The 18,480-nt window shown below is 44.4% G+C and overlaps 1 protein-coding gene across 4 annotated transcripts in view; it reads right to left on the bottom strand.

Annotated features, from left to right (window-relative positions):
• Positions 1–1,447, bottom strand: part of LOC123051435 (nuclear pore complex protein NUP214) — a 10,344-nt gene extending 8,897 nt beyond the window's left edge. For 3 of the 4 annotated variants that reach the window (XR_006424137.1, XR_006424138.1, XM_044474298.1), the window contains exons 1-3: positions 1,096–1,447; positions 788–1,005; positions 244–391 (exon numbers count right to left, since the gene is read on the bottom strand). Coding sequence is in view for 2 of the 4 variants with exons in the window: in XM_044474298.1 (XP_044330233.1) it covers positions 244–391; positions 788–1,005; positions 1,096–1,306 (577 nt within the window). In the remaining 2 variants the exon portion in view is untranslated. The remainder of the gene's footprint in view (positions 1–243; positions 392–787; positions 1,006–1,095) is intronic. The other variant, XM_044474297.1, reaches the window with a different exon arrangement.
• Positions 1,448–18,480: the final 17,033 nt, after the last annotated feature.

Genomic DNA, 18,480 nt, shown 5'->3' with positions numbered 1-18,480 from the left:
TTATAGCACTATTACATTAATTTCTTGTTGTATTGATCCTCAATAATGTAGCAGTCGAACAATTGACATGCTCTATGATATAAGTACTCATATGTCAAAATCAGTGGATTATTAAAAGCTAACCACTTGCTTTTCTAACAAACCAACTGACAGGTATCCTAGAGCATGATTTCTTGTCATATGGTAGAAGTTACATAAGTCGAAGAATGTTAACCCAGGAAAAGGGTAGGAAAAGAGACAAACCAGCATCAACATCCTTCAGGCCTTGCCCCAAACTCCCATGAGATAGCAATCCACCATTTGAGAGTACAATAGAGGCATTATCTAGCCATTTGAAATCTTTGACAGTGCCAGATCGTCCCATGCTACATGATGATGACGGCTTGATATCCTGTAGAGCAAAATTATTAGACAACGGTAATCTTGGAAAAGGCAGCTACTGTTGAAAACAGTAAAACTACGATTTATTATACGGCAACCCAGACCATATCCATCACCAGGATCAACAAGCACTCAACCAGTAAAACTGGTCATTGCCAGGAATCGCCAAAGCATTAAAAAACTGATAAACACCATCAATGCCATTAGCTCATTACTCATTACTAGCAGCTTGTTCTTACACAAATATCAAACTCCGAACATGCTGTGAAAAAATGCACTGCAACAGAACAGATAATCCCATTCTAATATTCTATTGTGGCATTGTCCTGTTACGCTGCCCTGGACTGACATTGCATTGTTCACACGATTTTGTGGGGAACTGGAAAAGATGGTCCAACCGTCCAACCTTATCAGTGAGCAAGGAAGTAGCCGAGAAGAACTGGATCTCACTGCCCGTGCAGGCAGCTAGCACGGACTGGTCGCGGGAGAGCGCTAGGAGAGTGACGCCGGGGAGGGGCACGTCGGTGACGCAGCAGTCCTGGGCGCAGCGGGTGCTCGCCTTGCCCTTCTCCCTGGCCTCCTTGCTGGCCTCGATCAACGCCTTCGTCCTCGCGGCGATAAACCCTGGAAACAGAGAGCGGGAAACCCTAGGCGGTGAGGCCGACAGGAATGCAGAGGCGGGCGCTTGGCTGGTCGGTGATTGGGGCCGCTTACCGTTGGGGTGAGCGAGGAAGACGGCGGCGTGGAGGTCGGAGACGGCGAGCGGGCGCGCGGGAGGGGACTGGAGGTCGAAGAGGGGGAGCGGGGCGGAGGCGGAGGGTAGGAGGGGGATGGGGTCGCCGACGAGGCGGAAGACGAAGTCGATGGTGCCGTCCATCACGCCCTCGACCTCGTCGGAGAGGTCCAGCTCGCGGGGCGCCGCCATGGCCGGCGATGGCGGCCGGGGCTAGGATTATGGGGAGGAACTTGGGAGAGGGGGAGGCGTCACGCGGCGGGCGGACGATTTTCCTCTGCCGCGACGCAGCAGCGACGGGGGCTTCCGAAATTCGGCTGCAAGATTGGTGCAGGACAGTTTCGGTCCCGTTCCGTTTGTCGGAGTTCCAATAGTTCAAAAAAAAAAATTGACCCTTTTAGCAAAGAATTTCAGGATCTGACCATAAATGCTTTACCAAACTACTCCATCTGTAAACTAATATAAGAGCGTTTAGATAACTACTTTAGTATTCTAAACGCTCTTATATTAGTTTACGGAGGGAGTAGAATTCATTTCATAGGAGCATATCTACATAGCACCCGCAGGCTATGGGTACGGGTAATGGGTGCCCAAACCCGCACCCGTCTTAATATTTTTTGCCCAAACCCGCACCCCTACTCGCATCTTGGGTTTTAAATTGTTCCCGTCTCGGCATTTATATTTCAACATGTTTAAAGTTGACTAAACAATCATCAGGACATTCAAATAATCCATTCATACATCATACACATTCATCATAGATATTTAAAAAAAGGTGTTAATGTGGAGTGCAAAATTATTCACCAAATGGGACGCTTCTCATGCTTCACTCTTTTCATTGGCGGAGCACATGTGTTGCTCGTTGGAGTAGCCGGACGTTGCATAGGGCAGCCACGACCACGACCATGCCACACCTTGTAGTCATCGCGACACCTAGGCATTTTCCCTTTTGAAGGTGGATGAAGGCGCGAGGATAGAGACGACAACAAATATACTTGACAACCTATACTTAGCGCCCTGTAGCTTAGGGTTTTTTCTCAATCTAGTCAATGACACATGGGAACTCCGCCTATGTTGTCTCAATGTAGCCGGTCCCAAGCCCGGGTAAAGGAGGAGGGGTGTGATAGGCTTGGCGAGCCAACGTAAAAACTTAGCCACTCTTATGGAGATGAAACCCAAAAGATTTTCGTTGGGGCGTAACCCTCTCAGCGACGCACTACATCGGAACCCGGTGTGGTGGAAAATGGGCAAGGGCCGGGCCGTCACCCCCAAGGTGGCGCGCCGTATCTTGATCCGGATACGGTGGCAAGTGAGCGAGGATCGGGTCGTCGCATCCTTAGTGGCGCGCTACATCGGCGCCCGGATGTAGTGGATAATGAGCAAGGGTCTTCGCATTTGAGTCGACGAGTGCGAAGGGTAAGGAAGCTAGCCGAGCCTAGGAGGATTCGCTTAGGTAGCTGGAACGTAGGGTCTCTGAGAGGGAAGCTTCAGGAGCTAGTTGATGAAGTGGTGAGGAGAGGTGTTGATATCCTTTGCGTCCAAGAAACCAAATGGAGAGGACAGAAGGCGAAGGAGGTGGAGGATACTGGCTTCAAGCTGTGGTACACGGGCACGGCAGCAAACAGAAATGGCGTAGGCATCTTGATCAACAAGAGCCTCAAGTATGGAGTGGTAGACGTCAAGAGACGTGGGGACCGGATTATCCTGGTCAAGCTGGTAGTTGAGGACTTGGTTCTCAATGTTATCAGCGCGTATGCCCCGCAAGTAGGCCACAATGAGAACACCAAGAGGGAGTTCTAGGGAGGCCTGGAAGACATGGTTAGGAGTGTACCGATTGGTGAGAAGCTCTTCATAGGAGGAGACCTCAATGGCCACGTGGGTACATTTAACACAGGTTTTGAAGGGGCGCATGGGGGTTTTGGCTATGGCATCAGGAATCAAGAAGGAGAAGATGTCTTAAGCTTTGCTCTAGCCTACTGATGACCCACAAGTATAGGGGATCTATCGTAGTCCTTTTGATAAGTAAGAGTGTCGAACCCAACGAGGAGCAGAAGGAAATGACAAGCGGTTTTCAGTAAGGTATTCTCTGCAAGCACTAAAATTATCGGTAACAGATAGTTTTGTGATAAGATAATTTGTAACGGGTAACAAGTAATGAAAGTAAATAAGGTGCAGCAAGATGGCCCAATCCTTTTTGTAGCAAAAGACAAGCCTGGACAAACTCTTATATAGAGAAAAGCGCTCCCGAGGACACATGGGAATTATCGTCAAGCTAGTTTTCATCACGCTCATATGATTCGCGTTCGTTACTTTGATAATTTGGTATGTGGGTGGACCGGTGCTTGGGTGCTGTCCTTTCTTGGACAAGCATCCCACTTATGATTAACCCTTATTGCAAACATCCGCAACTACAAAAGAAGTATTAAGGTAAACCTAACCATAGCATGAAACATATGGATCCAAATCAGCCCCTTACGAAGCAACTCATAAGCTAGGGTTTAAGCTTCTGTCTCTCTAGCAACCCATCATCTACTTATTACTTCCCAATGCCTTCCTCTAGGCCCAAACAATGGTGAAGTGTCATGTAGTCGACGTTCACATAACACCACTAGAGGAGAGACAACATACATCTCATCAAAATATCGAACGAATACCAAATTCACATGACTACTTATAGCAAGACTTCTCCCATGTCCTCAGGAACAAACGTAACTACTCACAAATCATATTCATGTTCATAACCAGAGGGGTATTAATATGCATAATGTTGGAGATCGTTGCAGAAATTAAAAAAAATTCTACGCATCACCAAGAACAATCTATGGAGTCTTCTAGCAACGAGAGGGAAAAGAGTGCATCTACATACCCTTGTAGATCGCGAGCGGAAGCGTTCAAGTGAACGGGGTTGATGGAGCCGTACTCGTCGTGATCCAAATCACTGATGACCGAGCGCCGAACGGACGGCACCTCCGCGTTCAACACACGTACGGTTGGGGAAGACGTCTTCTCCTTCTTGATCCAGCAAGGGGAGGGAGAGGTTGATGGAGATCCAGCAGCACGACGGCGTGGTGGTGGAAGCAGCGGGGATCTCGGCAGGGCTTCGCCAAGCTCAGCGAGAGGGAGAGGTGTCACGGGAGGGAGAGGGAGGCGTCAGGGGCTTAGGTGCTGCTCCCATGCGCCTCCCCACTATATATAGGGGTGGAGGGGGCTGGTTTCTTGCCCTCCAAGTCCATTGGGGCGTTGGCAAAGGTGGGGGAAAGAAATCCCATCATTTCCCTTCCCCACCGATTGTTATCCCCTTTTTTAGGGATCTTGATCTTATCCCTTCGGGATATGATCTTATTCCTTCTAAGGTGGGATCTTGGTGCGCCTTGACCAGGGGTGTGGGGCCTTGCCCCCACTACCCACGTTCATGTGGGTCCCCCCATGCAGGTGGGCCCCACTTCAGAACCTTCTAGAACCTTCCCGGTACAATACCGAAAAATCCCGAACATTTTCCGGTGGCCAAAATAGGACTTCCCATATATAAATCTTTACCTCCGGACCATTCCGGAACTCCTCGTGACGTCCGGGATCTCATCCAGGACTCCGAACAACTTTCGGTTAACCGCATACTAATATCTCTACAACTCTAGCGTCACCGAACCTTAAGTGTGTAGACCCTACGGATTCGGGAGACATGCAGACATGACCGAGACGACTCTCCGGTCAATAACCAACAACGGGATCTGGATACCCATGTAGGCTCCCACATGTTCCACGATGATCTCATCGGATGAACCACGATGTCGAGGATTCAATCAATCCCGTATACAATTCCCTTTGTCAATCGGTACGTTACTTGCCCGAGATTCGATCGTCGGTATCCCAATACCTTGTTCAATCTCATTACCGGCAAGTCACTTTACTCGTACCGTAATGCATGATCCCGTGACGAAACACTTGGTCACATTGAGCTCATTATGATGATGCATTACCGAGTGGGCGCAGAGATACCTCTCCGTCATACAGAGTGACAAATCCCAGTCTCGATTCGTGCCAACCCAACAGACACTTTCGGAGATACCCGTAGTGCACCTTTATAGCCACCCAGTTACGTTGTGACGTTTGGCACACCCAAAGCACTCCTATGGTATCCGAGAGTTGCACAATCTCATGGTCTAAGGAAATGATACTTGACATTTGGAAAAGCTCTAGCAAACGAACTACACGATCTTGTGCTATGCTTAGGATTGGGTCTTGTCCATCACATCATTCTCCTAATGATGTGATCCCGTTATCAATGACATCCAATGTCCATAGTCAGGAAACCATGACTATCTGTTGATCAACGAGCTAGTCAACTAGAGGCTCACTAGGGACATGTTGTGGTCTATGTATTCACACATGTATTACGATTTCCGGATAACACAATTATAGCATGAACAATAGACAATTATCATGAACAAGGAAATATAATAATAACCATTTTATTATTGCCTCTAGGGCATATTTCCAACAGTCTCCCACTTGCACTAGAGTCAATAATCTAGTTACATTGTGATGAATCGAACACCCATAGAGTTCTGGTGTTGATCATGTTTTGCTCTAGGGAGAGGTATAGTCAACGGATCTGCTACATTCAGGTCCGGATGTACTTTACAAATATCTATGTCTCCATTTTGAACATTTTCACGAATGGAGTTGAAGCGACGCTTGATATGCCTGGTCTTCCTGTGAAACCTGGGCTCCTTGGCAAGGGCAATAGCTCCAGTGTTGTCACAGAAGAGAGTCATCGGGCCCGACGCATTGGGAATAACTCCTAGGTCGGTAATGAACTCCTTCACCCAGATTGCTTCTTGTGCTGCCTCTGAGGCCGCCATGTATTCCGCTTCACATGTAGATCCCGCCACAACGCTTTGCTTGCAACTGCACCAGCTTACTGCCCCACCATTCAAAATATACACGTATCCGGTTTGTGACTTAGAGTCATCCAGATCTGTGTCGAAACTAGCATCGACGTAACCCTTTACGACGAGCTCTTCGTCACCTCCATAAACGAGAAACATATCCTTAGTCCTCTTCAGGTACTTCAGGATATTCTTGACCGCTGTCCAGTGTACCATGCCGGGATTACTTTGGTACCTTCCTACCAAACTTACGGCAAGGTTTACATCAGGTCTGGTACACAGCATGGCATACATAATAGACCCTATGGCCGAGGCATAGGGGACGACACTCATCTTTTCTCTATCTTCTGCCGTGGTCGGGCATTGAGCCATGCTCAATTGCACACCTTGCAATACAGGCAAGAACCCCTTCTTCGACTGATCCATATTGAACTTCTTCAATATCTTGTCAAGGTACGTACTTTGTGAAAGACCAATGAGGCGTCTTGATCTATCTCTATAGATCTTGATGCCTAATATATAAGCAGCTTCTCCAAGGTCCTTCATTGAAAAACACTTGTTCAAGTAGGCCTTTATGCTTCCCAAGAATTCTATATCATTTCCCATCAACAGTATGTCATCCACATATAATATGAGAAATGCTACAGAGCTCCCACTCACTTTCTTGTAAACACAGTCTTCTCCATAAGTCTGTGTAAACCCAAACGCTTTGATCATCTCATCAAATCGAATGTTCCAACTCCGAGATGCTTGCACCAGCCCATAGATGGAGCGCTGGAGCTTGCATACCTTGTTAGCATTCTTAGGATCGACAAAACCTTCCGGCTGCATCATATACAATTCTTCCTTAAGAAAGCCGTTAAGGAATGCCGTTTTGACGTCCATTTGCCATATCTCATAATCATAGTATGCGGCAATTGCTAACATGATTCGGACGGACTTCAGCTTCGCTACGGGTGAGAAAGTCTCATCGTAGTCAACCCCTTGAACTTGTCGATAACCCTTAGCGACAAGTCGAGCTTTATAGATGGTAACATTACCATCCGCGTCTGTCTTCTTATTAAAGATCCATTTGTTTTCTATCGCTCGCCGATCATCGGGCAAGTTTGTCAAAGTCCACACTTTGTTTTCATACATGGATCCTATCTCGGATTGCATGGCTTCAAGCCATTTGTCGGAATCTGGGCCCGCCATTGCTTCTTCATAGTTCGAAGGTTCACCGTTGTCTAACAACATGATTTCCAAGACAGGGTTGCCATACCACTCTGGCGCGGAACGTGTCCTTGTGGACCTACGAAGTTCAGTAGGAGCTTGATCCGAAGTACCTTGATCATCATCATCATTAACTTCCTCTCTAGTCGGTGCAGGCACCACAGGAACATCTTCCTGAGCTGTGCTACTTTCCGGTTCAAGAGGTAGTACTTCATCAAGTTCCACTTTCCTCCCACTTACTTCTTTCGAGGGAAACTCTTTCTCCAGAAAGGACCCGTTCTTGGCAACAAAGATCTTGCCTTCGGATCTGAGGTAGAAGGTATACCCAATGGTTTCCTTAGAGTATCCTATGAAGACGCATTTTTCCGACTTGGGTTCGAGCTTTTCAGGTTGAAGTTTCTTGACATAAGCATCGCATCCCCAAACTTTTAGAAATGACAGCTTAGGTTTCTTCCCAAACCATAATTCATACGGTGTCGTCTCAACGGATTTCGACGGAGCCCTATTTAAAGTGAATGCGGCAGTCTCTAAAGCATAGCCCCAAAATGAGAGCGGTAGATCGGTAAGAGACATCATAGATCACACCATATCCAATAGAGTGCGATTACGACGTTCGGACACACCATTTCGCTGAGGTGTTCCAGGCGGCATGAGTTGTGAAACTATTCCACATTTCCTTAAGTGTGTGCCAAATTCGTGACTCAAATATTCCCCTCCACGATCTGATCGTAAGAACTTTATTTTCCTGTCACGTTGATTCTCAACCTCACTCTGAAATTCCTTGAACTTTTCAAAGGTCTCAGACTTGTGTTTCATTAGGTAGACATACCCATATCTACTCAAGTCATCAGTGAGAGTGAGAACATAATGATAGCCACCGCGAGCCTCAACACTCATTGGACCGCACACATCAGTATGTATGATTTCCAATAAGTTGGTTGCTCGCTCCATTGTTCCGGAGAACGGAGTCTTGGTCATCTTACCCATGAGGCATGGTTCACACGTGTCAAATGATTCGTAATCAAGAGACTCCAAAAGTCCATCTGCATGGAGCTTCTTCATGCGTTTGACACCAATGTGACCAAGATGGCAGTGCCACAAGTATGTGGGACTATCATTATCAACCTTACATCTTTTGGTATTCACACTATGAATATGTGTAACACTACATTCGAGATTCATTAAGAATAAACCATTAACCAGCGGGGCATGACCATAAAACATATCTCTCATATAACTAGAACAACCATTATTCTCGGATTTAAATGAGTAGCCATCTCGAATTAAACGAGATCCTGATACAATGTTCATGCTCAAAGCTGGCACTAAATAACAATTATTGAGGTTTAAAACTAATCTCGTAGGTAAATGTAGAGGTAGCGTGCCGACGGCGATCACATCGACCTTGGAACCATTCCCGACGCGCATCGTCACCTCGTCCTTTGCGAGTCTCCGTTTATTCCGCAGCTCCTGCTTTGAGTTACAAATATGAGCAACCGCACCGGTATCAAATACCCAGGAGCTACTACGAGTGCTGGTAAGGTACACATCAATAACATGTATATCACATATACCTTTGGTGTTGCCGGCCTTCTTGTCCGCTAAGTACTTGGGGCAGTTTCGCTTCCAGTGACCACTTCCCTTGCAATAAAAGCACTCAGTCTCAGGCTTGGGTCCATTCTTTGGCTTCTTCCCGGCAACTGGCTTACTGGGCGCGGCAACTCCCTTGCCGTCCTTCTTGAAGTTCTTCTTACCCTTGCCTTTCTTGAACTTAGTGGTTTTATTTACCATCAACACTTGATGTTCCTTTTTGATCTCCACCTCCGCTGATTTCAGCATTGAATATACCTCAGGAATGGTCTTTTCCATCCCCTGCATATTGAAGTTCATCACAAAGCTCTTGTAGCTTGGTGGAAGCGACTGAAGAATTCTGTTAATGACCGCGTCATCCGGGAGATTAACTCCCAGCTGAGTCAAGCGGTTGTGTAACCCAGACATTTTGAGTATGTGCTCACTGACAGAACTATTTTCCTCCATCTTACAACTGAAGAACTTGTCGGAGACTTCATATCTCTCGACCCGGGCATGAGCATGGAAAACCATTTTCAGCTCTTGGAACATCTCATATGCTCCGTGTTGCTCAAAACGCTTTTGGAGCCCTGGTTCTAAGCTGTAAAGCATGCCGCACTGAACGAGGGAGTAATCATCAGCACGCTGCTGCCAAGCGTTCATAACGTCTTGGTTCTCTGGGATGGGTGCGTCACCTAGCGGTGCTTCTAGGACATAATCTTTCTTGGCAGCTATGAGGATGATCCTCAGGTTCCGGACCCAGTCCGTATAGTTGCTGCCATCATCTTTCAGCTTGGTTTTCTCTAGGAACGCGTTGAAGTTGAGGGCAACATTAGCGTGGGCCATTTGATCTACAAGACATATTGTAAAGATTTTAGACTAAGTTCATGATAATTAAGTTCATCTAATCAAATTATTCAATGAACTCCCACTCAGATAGACATCCCTCAAGTCATCTAAGTGAAACATGATCCGAGTCAACTAGGCCGTGTCCGATCATCACGTGAGACGGGCTAGTCAACATCGGTGAACATCTTCATGTTGATCGTATCTTCTATACGACTCATGCTCGACCTTTCGGTCTTCCGTGTTCCGAGGCCATGTCTGTACATGCTAGGCTCGTCAAGTCAACCTAAGTGTATTGCGTGTGTAAATCTGGCTTACACCCATTGTATTCGAACGTTAGAATCTATCACACCCGATCATCACGTGGTGCTTCAAAACAACGAACCTTCGCAAAGGTGCACAATTAGGGGGAACACTTTCTTGAAATTATTGCGAGGGATCATCTTATGTAAGCTACCATCATTCTAAGCAAATAAGATGTAAAACATGATAAACATCACATGCAATCAAATAGTGACATGATATGGCCAGTATCATATTGCTCCTTTGATCTCCATCTTCGGGGCGCCATGATCATCTTCGTCACCGGCATGACACCATGATCTCCATCATCGTGTCTTCATGAAGTTGTCACGCCAACGATTACATCTACTTCTATGGCTAACGTGTTTAGCAATAAAGTAAAGTAATTTACATGGCGTTATTCAATGACACGCAGGTCATACAAAAAATAAAGACAACTCCTATGGCTCCTACCGGTTGTCATACTCATCGACATGCAAGTCGTGATTCCTATTACAATAACATGATCAATCTCATACATCACATATATTTCATTCATCACATCCTTTTGGCCATATCACATCACAAGGCATATGCTGCAAAAACAAGTTAGACGTCCTCTAATTGTTGTTGCATGTTTTTACGTGGCTTCTATAGGTTTCTAGCAAGAACGTTTCTTACCTACGTAAAACCACAACGTGATATGACAACTTCTATTTACCCTTCATAAGGACCCTTTTCATCGAATCCGATCCGACTAAAGTGGGAGAGACAGACACCCGCTAGCCACCTTATGCAACTAGTGCATGTCAGTCGGTGGAACCTGTCTCATGTAAGCGTACGTGTAAGGTCGGTCCGGGCCGCTTCATCCCACGATGCCGCCGAAACAAGATAAGACTAGTAGTGGCAAGAAAATTGACAACACCTACGCCCACAACAAGTTTGTGTTCTACTCGTGCATAGAAACTACGCATAGACCTAGCTCATGATGCCACTGTTGGAGATCGTTGCAGAAATTAAAAAAAATTCTACGCATCACCAAGAACAATCTATGGAGTCTTCTAGCAACGAGAGGGAAAAGAGTGCATCTACATACCCTTGTAGATCGCGAGCGGAAGCATTCAAGTGAACGGGGTTGATGGAGTCGTACTCGTCGTGATCCAAATCACCGATGACCGAGCGCCGAACGGACGGCACCTCCGCGTTCAACACACGTACGGTTGGGGAAGACGTCTTCTCCTTCTTGATCCAGCAAGGGGAGGGAGAGGTTGATGGAGATCCAGCAGCACGACGGCGTGGTGGTGGAAGCAGCGGGGATCTCGGCAGGGCTTCGCCAAGCCCAACGAGAGGGAGAGGTGTCACGGGAGGGAGAGGGAGGCGCCAGGGGCTTAGGTGCTGCTCCCATGCGCCTCCCCACTATATATAGGGGTGGAGGGGGCTGGTTTCTTGCCCTCCAAGTCCATTGGGGCGTTGGCAAAGGTGGGGGAAAGAAATCCCATCATTTCCCTTCCCCACCGCTTGTTATCCCCTTTTTTAGGGATCTTGATCTTATCCCTTCGGGATATGATCTTATTCCTTCTAAGGTGGGATGTTGGTGCGCCTTGACCAGGGGTGTGGGGCCTTGCCCCCACTACCCACGTTCATGTGGGTCCCCCCATGCAGGTGGGCCCCACTTTGGAACCTTCTAGAACCTTCCCGGTACAATACCGAAAAATCCCGAACATTTTCCGGTGGCCAAAATAGGACTTCCCATATATAAATCTTTACCTCCGGACCATTCCGGAACTCCTCGTGACGTCTGGGATCTCATCCGGGACTCCGAACAACTTTCGGTTAACCGCATACTAATATCTCTACAACTCTAGCGTCACCGAACCTTAAGTGTGTAGACCCTACGGGTTCGGGAGACATGCAGACATGACCGAGACGACTCTCCGGTCAATAACCAACAGCGGGATCTGGATACCCATGTAGGCTCCCACATGTTCCACGATGATCTCATCGGATGAACCACGATGTCGAGGATTCAATCAATCCCATATACAATTCCCTTTGTCAATCGATACGTTACTTGCCCGAGATTCGATAGTCGGTATCCCAATACCTTGTTCAATCTCGTTACCGGCAAGTCACTTTACTCGTACCGTAATGCATGATCCCGTGACCAAACACTTGGTCACATTGAGCTCATTATGATGATGCATTACCGAGTGGGCCCAGAGATACCTCTCCGTCATACGGAGTGACAAATCCCAGTCTCGATTCGTGCCAACCCAACAGACACTTTCAGAGATACCCGTAGTGCACCTTTATAGCCACCCAGTTACGTTGTGACGTTTGGCACACCCAAAGCACTCCTATGGTATCCGGGAGTTGCACAATCTCATGGTCTAAGGAAATGATACTTGACATTTGGAAAAGCTCTAGCAAACGAACTACACGATCTTGTGCTATGCTTAGGATTGGGTCTTGTCCATCACATCATTCTCCTAATGATGGATCCCGTTATCAATGACATCCAATGTCCATAGTCAGGAAACCATGACTATCTGTTGATCAACGAGCTAGTCAACTAGAGGCTCACTAGGGACATGTTGTGTTCTATGTATTCACACATGTATTACGATTTCCGGATAACACAATTATAGCATGAACAATAGACAATTATCATGAACAAGGAAATATAATAATAACCATTTTATTATTGCCTCTAGGGCATATTTCCAACAGTCTCCCACTTGCACTAGAGTCAATAATCTAGTTACATTGTGATGAATCGAACACCCATAGAGTTCTGGTGTTGATCATGTTTTGCTCTAGGGAGAGGTTTAGTCAACGGATCTGCTACATTCAGGTCCGGATGTGAAGGGCATATTTCCAACACATAAAGGATATGAACATATGATCTTCCACCAAATAAACCAACTAGCATCAACTACAAGGAGTAATCAACACTACTAGCAACCCACAGGTACCAATCTGAGGCTTTGGGATAAAGATTGGATACAAGAGATGAACTAGGGTTTTAGAGGAGATGGTGCTGGTGAAGATGTTGATGGAGATTGACCCCCTCCCGATGAGAGGATCGTTGGTGATGACGATGGCGATGATTTCCCCCTCCCGGAGGGAAGTTTCCCCGGAAGAACAGCTCTGCCGGAGCACTAGATTGGTTCCGCCTCGTGGCGGTGGAGTTTCTTCCCGAAAGCTTCCTTCTGATTTTTTCCATGATAAAAGACTTCATATAGTAGAAGATGTGCACCGGAGGCCTGCCAGGGGGGCCCACGAGGCAGGGGGCGCGCCCCCACCCTCGTGGCCAGGGTGTGGGCCCCCTCTGGTACTTTCTTTCGCTAGTATTTTTTATTAATTCCCAAAATAACTTCCGTGAAGTTTCAGTACTTTTGGAGCTGTGCAGAATAGGTCTCTAATATTTGCTCCTTTTCCAGCCCAGAATTCCAGCTGCTGGCATTCTCCCTCTTCATGTAAACCTTGTAAAATAAGAGAGAATAGGTATAAGTATTGTGACATAACGTGTAATAACAGCCCATAATGCAATAAATATCGATATAAAAGCATGATGCAAAATGGACATATCAACTCCCCCAAGCTTAGACCTCGCTTGTCCTCAAGCGGAAGCCGATAACGAAAAATATGTCCACGTGTTTAGAGATAGAGGTGTCGATAAAAATAAAATACGGACATGAGCGCATCATGATCATTCTTATAACATCAACAAATATAGATATTGTCATATGATTTCTTATGCTCAAGTAATAATCTATCCACAATGTAAAGTATGAATCAGAAATTCATTGAGAACTAACAAACTATGATCTCGGTCATTCAAGCAATTGCAATTTATCATAACATCGGAAAGAGTCAATATAAGAGCTTTTCAGCAAGTCCACATACTCAACTATCATTTAGTCTTTCACAATTGCTAACACTCACGCAATACTTATGGGTATGGAGTTTTAATCGGACACAGAGAAAGATAGGGGCTTATAGTGTTGCCTCCCAACTTTTTACCTCAAGGGTAATGTCAACAATAATAATTCATGCTAACTTACATCCAATTGGATATATATATATATATATATATATATATATATATATATATATATATATATATATATATCAAGATCTTTCCAACACAATGTGCTTGCCAAAGGATAAAATGTAAAAAAAAGGAAAGGTGAAGATCACCATGACTCTTGTATAAGGTATAGGGCAAAAGTAAAAGATAGGCCCTTCGCAGAGGGAAACAGAGGTTGTCATGTGTTTTTGTGGTTGAATGCACGAAACCTTAATGCAAAAGAACGTCACTTTATATTGCCACTTGTGATATGGACCTTTATTATGCAATCCGTCGCTTTTATTGCTTCCATATCACAAGATCGTATAAAGTTTATTTTCTCCACACTAATAAGTCATACATATTTAGAGAGCAATTTTTATTGCATACAACAATGACAACTTACTTGAAGGATCTTACTCAATCCATAGGTAGGTATGGTGGACTCTCATGGCAAAACTGGGTTTAAGGATATTCGGAAGCACAAGTAGTATCTCTACTTGGTGCAAAGAATTTGGCTAGCATGAGAGGGAAAGGCAAGCTCAACATGTTGGACGATCCATGACAATATACTTTATTTCGGATATAAGAAAACATAACTCATTATGTTGTCTTCCTTGTCCAACATCAACTCTTTAGCATGTCATATTTTAATGAGTGCTCACAATCATAAAAGATGTCCAAGATAGTATATTTATATGTGAAAACCTCTCTTTCTTTATTACTTCCTATTAATTGCAGTGATGACCAAAACTAAGTTTGTCAACTTTCAACAACTTTTATTCATCATACTCTTTATATGTGAAGTCATTACTCTCCATAAGGTCACTATGATCTCTTTTATTTCTTTTATTCTTTCTCTTTTCTTTTATTCCCTCACGATCGTAGCAAGATAATCAAGCTCTTGACTCAACACTAATTTTTATTATAAATAGCTCACGGACTCGATTACATAGAGGGATCATAAAGCAAAACTCAAAACTAAATCATACTAAAACTTTATTCTACTAGATCAAGATATTACCAAAAGGATCGAACTAAGAAAAACGGTAAAGATAGGAGTGTGATGGTGATACGATACCGGGGCACCTCCCCCAAGCTTGGCAGTTGCCAAGGGGAGTGCCCATACCCATGTGATTATATCTCTTTCCTCGGGGGTGGTGATGATGGAGTTGTTGATGATGTAGGCTTGTCGTCCATCTTCCAAGGCATAGGCTCACCATCATAGAAAGATGACCGAGTCTCCGGAATCCTCAAATCTGCAGCCAAACTCATCCTCTTGAATCTATATTCATACTCACAGTTTTGGTTTTGCAGGTCATAGATCTGGGCTTGGAGGTGCTCGATTTTCTCGTGAAGCTTGAAGATGGTCTCCCCAATATTATTGGCATCTAGCTTGTGGTTGTTGGTGAACTCCGCGATCATCATGTGGTTGGCGTTGAGTCCGCGTTCCACCATCCCTTGGCACTTGAAAACTTGTTGCTCCATTTCTTCAAGTCTTGTCTCCACGCTTCCGGTCCTCCTTGGTCCCTCGACACCGCGGATGTGCAGCAACCCATCATGCATCTCAATGGTTTGAGGGTGTTGCAGCACCTCCGCGAGGTAGGGATTGATAACCTTCTCGAAAAACTTGTCCTTGGGGGCACTTGGAGACGTCATGGCGATTTAGATCTGTCAGAAAAACAGCTCGAAACAAAGACAGAGGATATTTGTGTGGTACGGTGGTCAAAGCCTTCAGGAGATTATATAATGAATTTTTACCGACCAAAAGAAGTATCGTGCAAGAAAACGGAGTCCGAAGAGCACACGAGGTGCCCACGAGGCAGGGGGCGCGCCCAGGGGGGTAGGGCGCGCCCTCCACCCTCGTGGACTCCTCGTGTCCTTCCCGGACTACTTATTTTCCTATTTTCTTAAATATTCCAAAACGGAGAAAATTACCATTAGAACTGTTTTGGAGTCGGTTTACTTACCGTACCACATACCTATTCCTTTTCGGAGTCTGAAGCGTTCTGGAAAGTGTCCCTTATGTATTTCTCTGGGGTTACGGTTTCAATAACATTGGTTTCAACATTTATAGGATTACCTGAGATAGAATGTTTGATTCTTTGACCGTTCACCACCTTCGGATTTGTGCCTTCGAAGTTGTTGATTTTTATGGCACCAGAACGATAGACCTCCTCGATAACGTAAGGACCTTCCCATTTAGAGAGAAGTTTTCCTGCAAAAAATCTTAAACTAGAGTTGAATAGCAACACATAATCACCTACATTAAACTCACGCTTTTGTATCCTTTTGTCATGCCACCTTTTAACCTTTTCTTTAAACAGTTTGGTGTTCTCATAGGCCTGGGTCCTCCATTCATCAAGTGAGCTAATGTCAAATAGCCTCTTCTCACCAGCAAGTTTGTAATCATAATTGAGCTCTTTATTGGCCCAATATGACTTATGTTCTAGTTCGAGAGGTAAGTGACATGCTTTTCCATAAACCATTTTATACGAAGACATACCCATAGGATTTTTATATGTAGTTCTATAGGCCCATAATGCATCATCAAGTTTCTTGGACCAATTCTTTCTAGATCTATTAACAGTCTTTTGCAAAATTAATTTGGGCTCTCTATTACTCAATTCTACTTGACCACTAGACTGTGGGTGATATGGAGATGCAATTCTATGATTAACATCGTACTTAGCAAGCATTTTATGGAAAGCACCATGAATAAAATGTGAACCACCATCAGTCATTAAATATTTAGGGACTCCAAACCTTGGAAAAATAACTTCTTTAAGCATCTTAATAGAGGTGTTATGATCAACACTACTAGTTGGAATAGCGTCTACCCACTTAGTAACGTAATCAACAACAACTAAAATATGTGTATACCCATTGGAGGAAGGAAACGGTCCCATATAATCAAAGCCCCAAACATCGAATGGCTCAATAACAAGTGAATAATTCATAGGCATTTCTTGACGTCTACTAATATTACCAATTCTTTGACATTCATCACAAGATAAGACAAACTTACGGGCATCTTTGAAGAGAGTAGGCCAATAAAAACCGGATTGCAATACCTTATGTGCAGTTTTATCTCCAGCATGGTGTCCTCCATAAGCTTCAAAGTGACACTTGCGTAGGATCTGTTCCTGTTCATGCTCAGGTATACAACGTCTAATAACACCATCTACTCCTTCTTTATAAAGGTGTGGGTCATCCCAGAAGTAATGTCTTAAATCATAGAAATACTTTTTCTTCAGCTGGTATGTGAAACTAGGTGGTATAAATTTAGCAACAATGTAATTAGCATAATCAGCATACCATGGAGCAGTTCGAGAAGCATTAATGACATTCAATTGTTCATCAGGAAAGCTATCATCAATAGGTAGTGGGTCATCAAGAACATTCTCTAACCTAGACAAGTTGTTTGCAACTGGGTCCTCAGCTCCCTTTCTATCAATAATATGCAAATCAAATTCTTGTAGCAAGAGAACCCATCTAATAAGTCTAGGTTTAGCATCTTTCTTTTCCATAAGATATTTAATAGCAGCATGATCAGTGTGAACAGTTACTTTAGAATCAACAATATAAGGTCTAAACTTATCACAAGCGAATACAACTGCTAAAAATTCCTTTTCAGTAGTAGCATAATTTCTTTGAGCACTGTCTAGAGTCTTACTAGCATATTGGATAACATTTAGTTTCTTATCAACTCTTTGTCCTAGAACAGCACCTACAGCATAATCACTAGCATCACACATAATTTCAAAGGGTAAATTCCAATCAGGTGGCTGAACAATAGGTGCAGAAATCAATGCTTTCTTAAGTATTTCAAATGCTTCTACACAATCATCATCAAAGACAAAAGGAATATCTTTTTGTAAGAGATTAGTCAGAGGCCTGGAGATTTTAGAGAAGTCCTTAATGAACCTCCTATAAAAACCGGCATGACCAAGGAAACTTCTTATACCTTTAATGTCCTTGGGACATGGCATCTTTTCAATAGCATCAACCTTAGCTTTATCAACTTCAATACCTCTTTCAGAAATTTTATGCCCCAAGACAATACCTTCATTAACCATAAAGTGGCACTTCTCCCAATTCAAGACAAGGTTAGTTTCTTCACATCTCTGCAAAACTCGATCAAGGTTGCTCAAGCAATCATCAAAAGAAGTTCCGTATACGGATAAATCATCCATGAAAACCTCAACAATCTTTTCACAAAAATCAGAGAATATAGCCATCATGCATCTTTGAAAGGTAGCAGGTGCGTTACATAAACCAAAAGGCATACGTCTATAAGCAAAGGTACCGAAAGGGTAAGTAAAAGTGTTATTTTCTTGATCCTCTTTTGACACAGGTATTTGAGAGAAACCAGAATAACCATCTAGAAAGCAAAAATGTGTATGTTTGGATAATCTTTCTAGAATTTGATCAATAAAAGGTAAAGGGTAATGATCCTTTTTAGTAGCTTTATTTAATTTGCGGAAATCAATTAC

Source organism: Triticum aestivum, chromosome 2D (assembly GCF_018294505.1).
Source record: "Triticum aestivum cultivar Chinese Spring chromosome 2D, IWGSC CS RefSeq v2.1, whole genome shotgun sequence".
Lineage (NCBI taxonomy): Eukaryota > Viridiplantae > Streptophyta > Magnoliopsida > Poales > Poaceae > Triticum > Triticum aestivum.
This window is presented reverse-complemented; position numbering and strand designations above follow the sequence as displayed.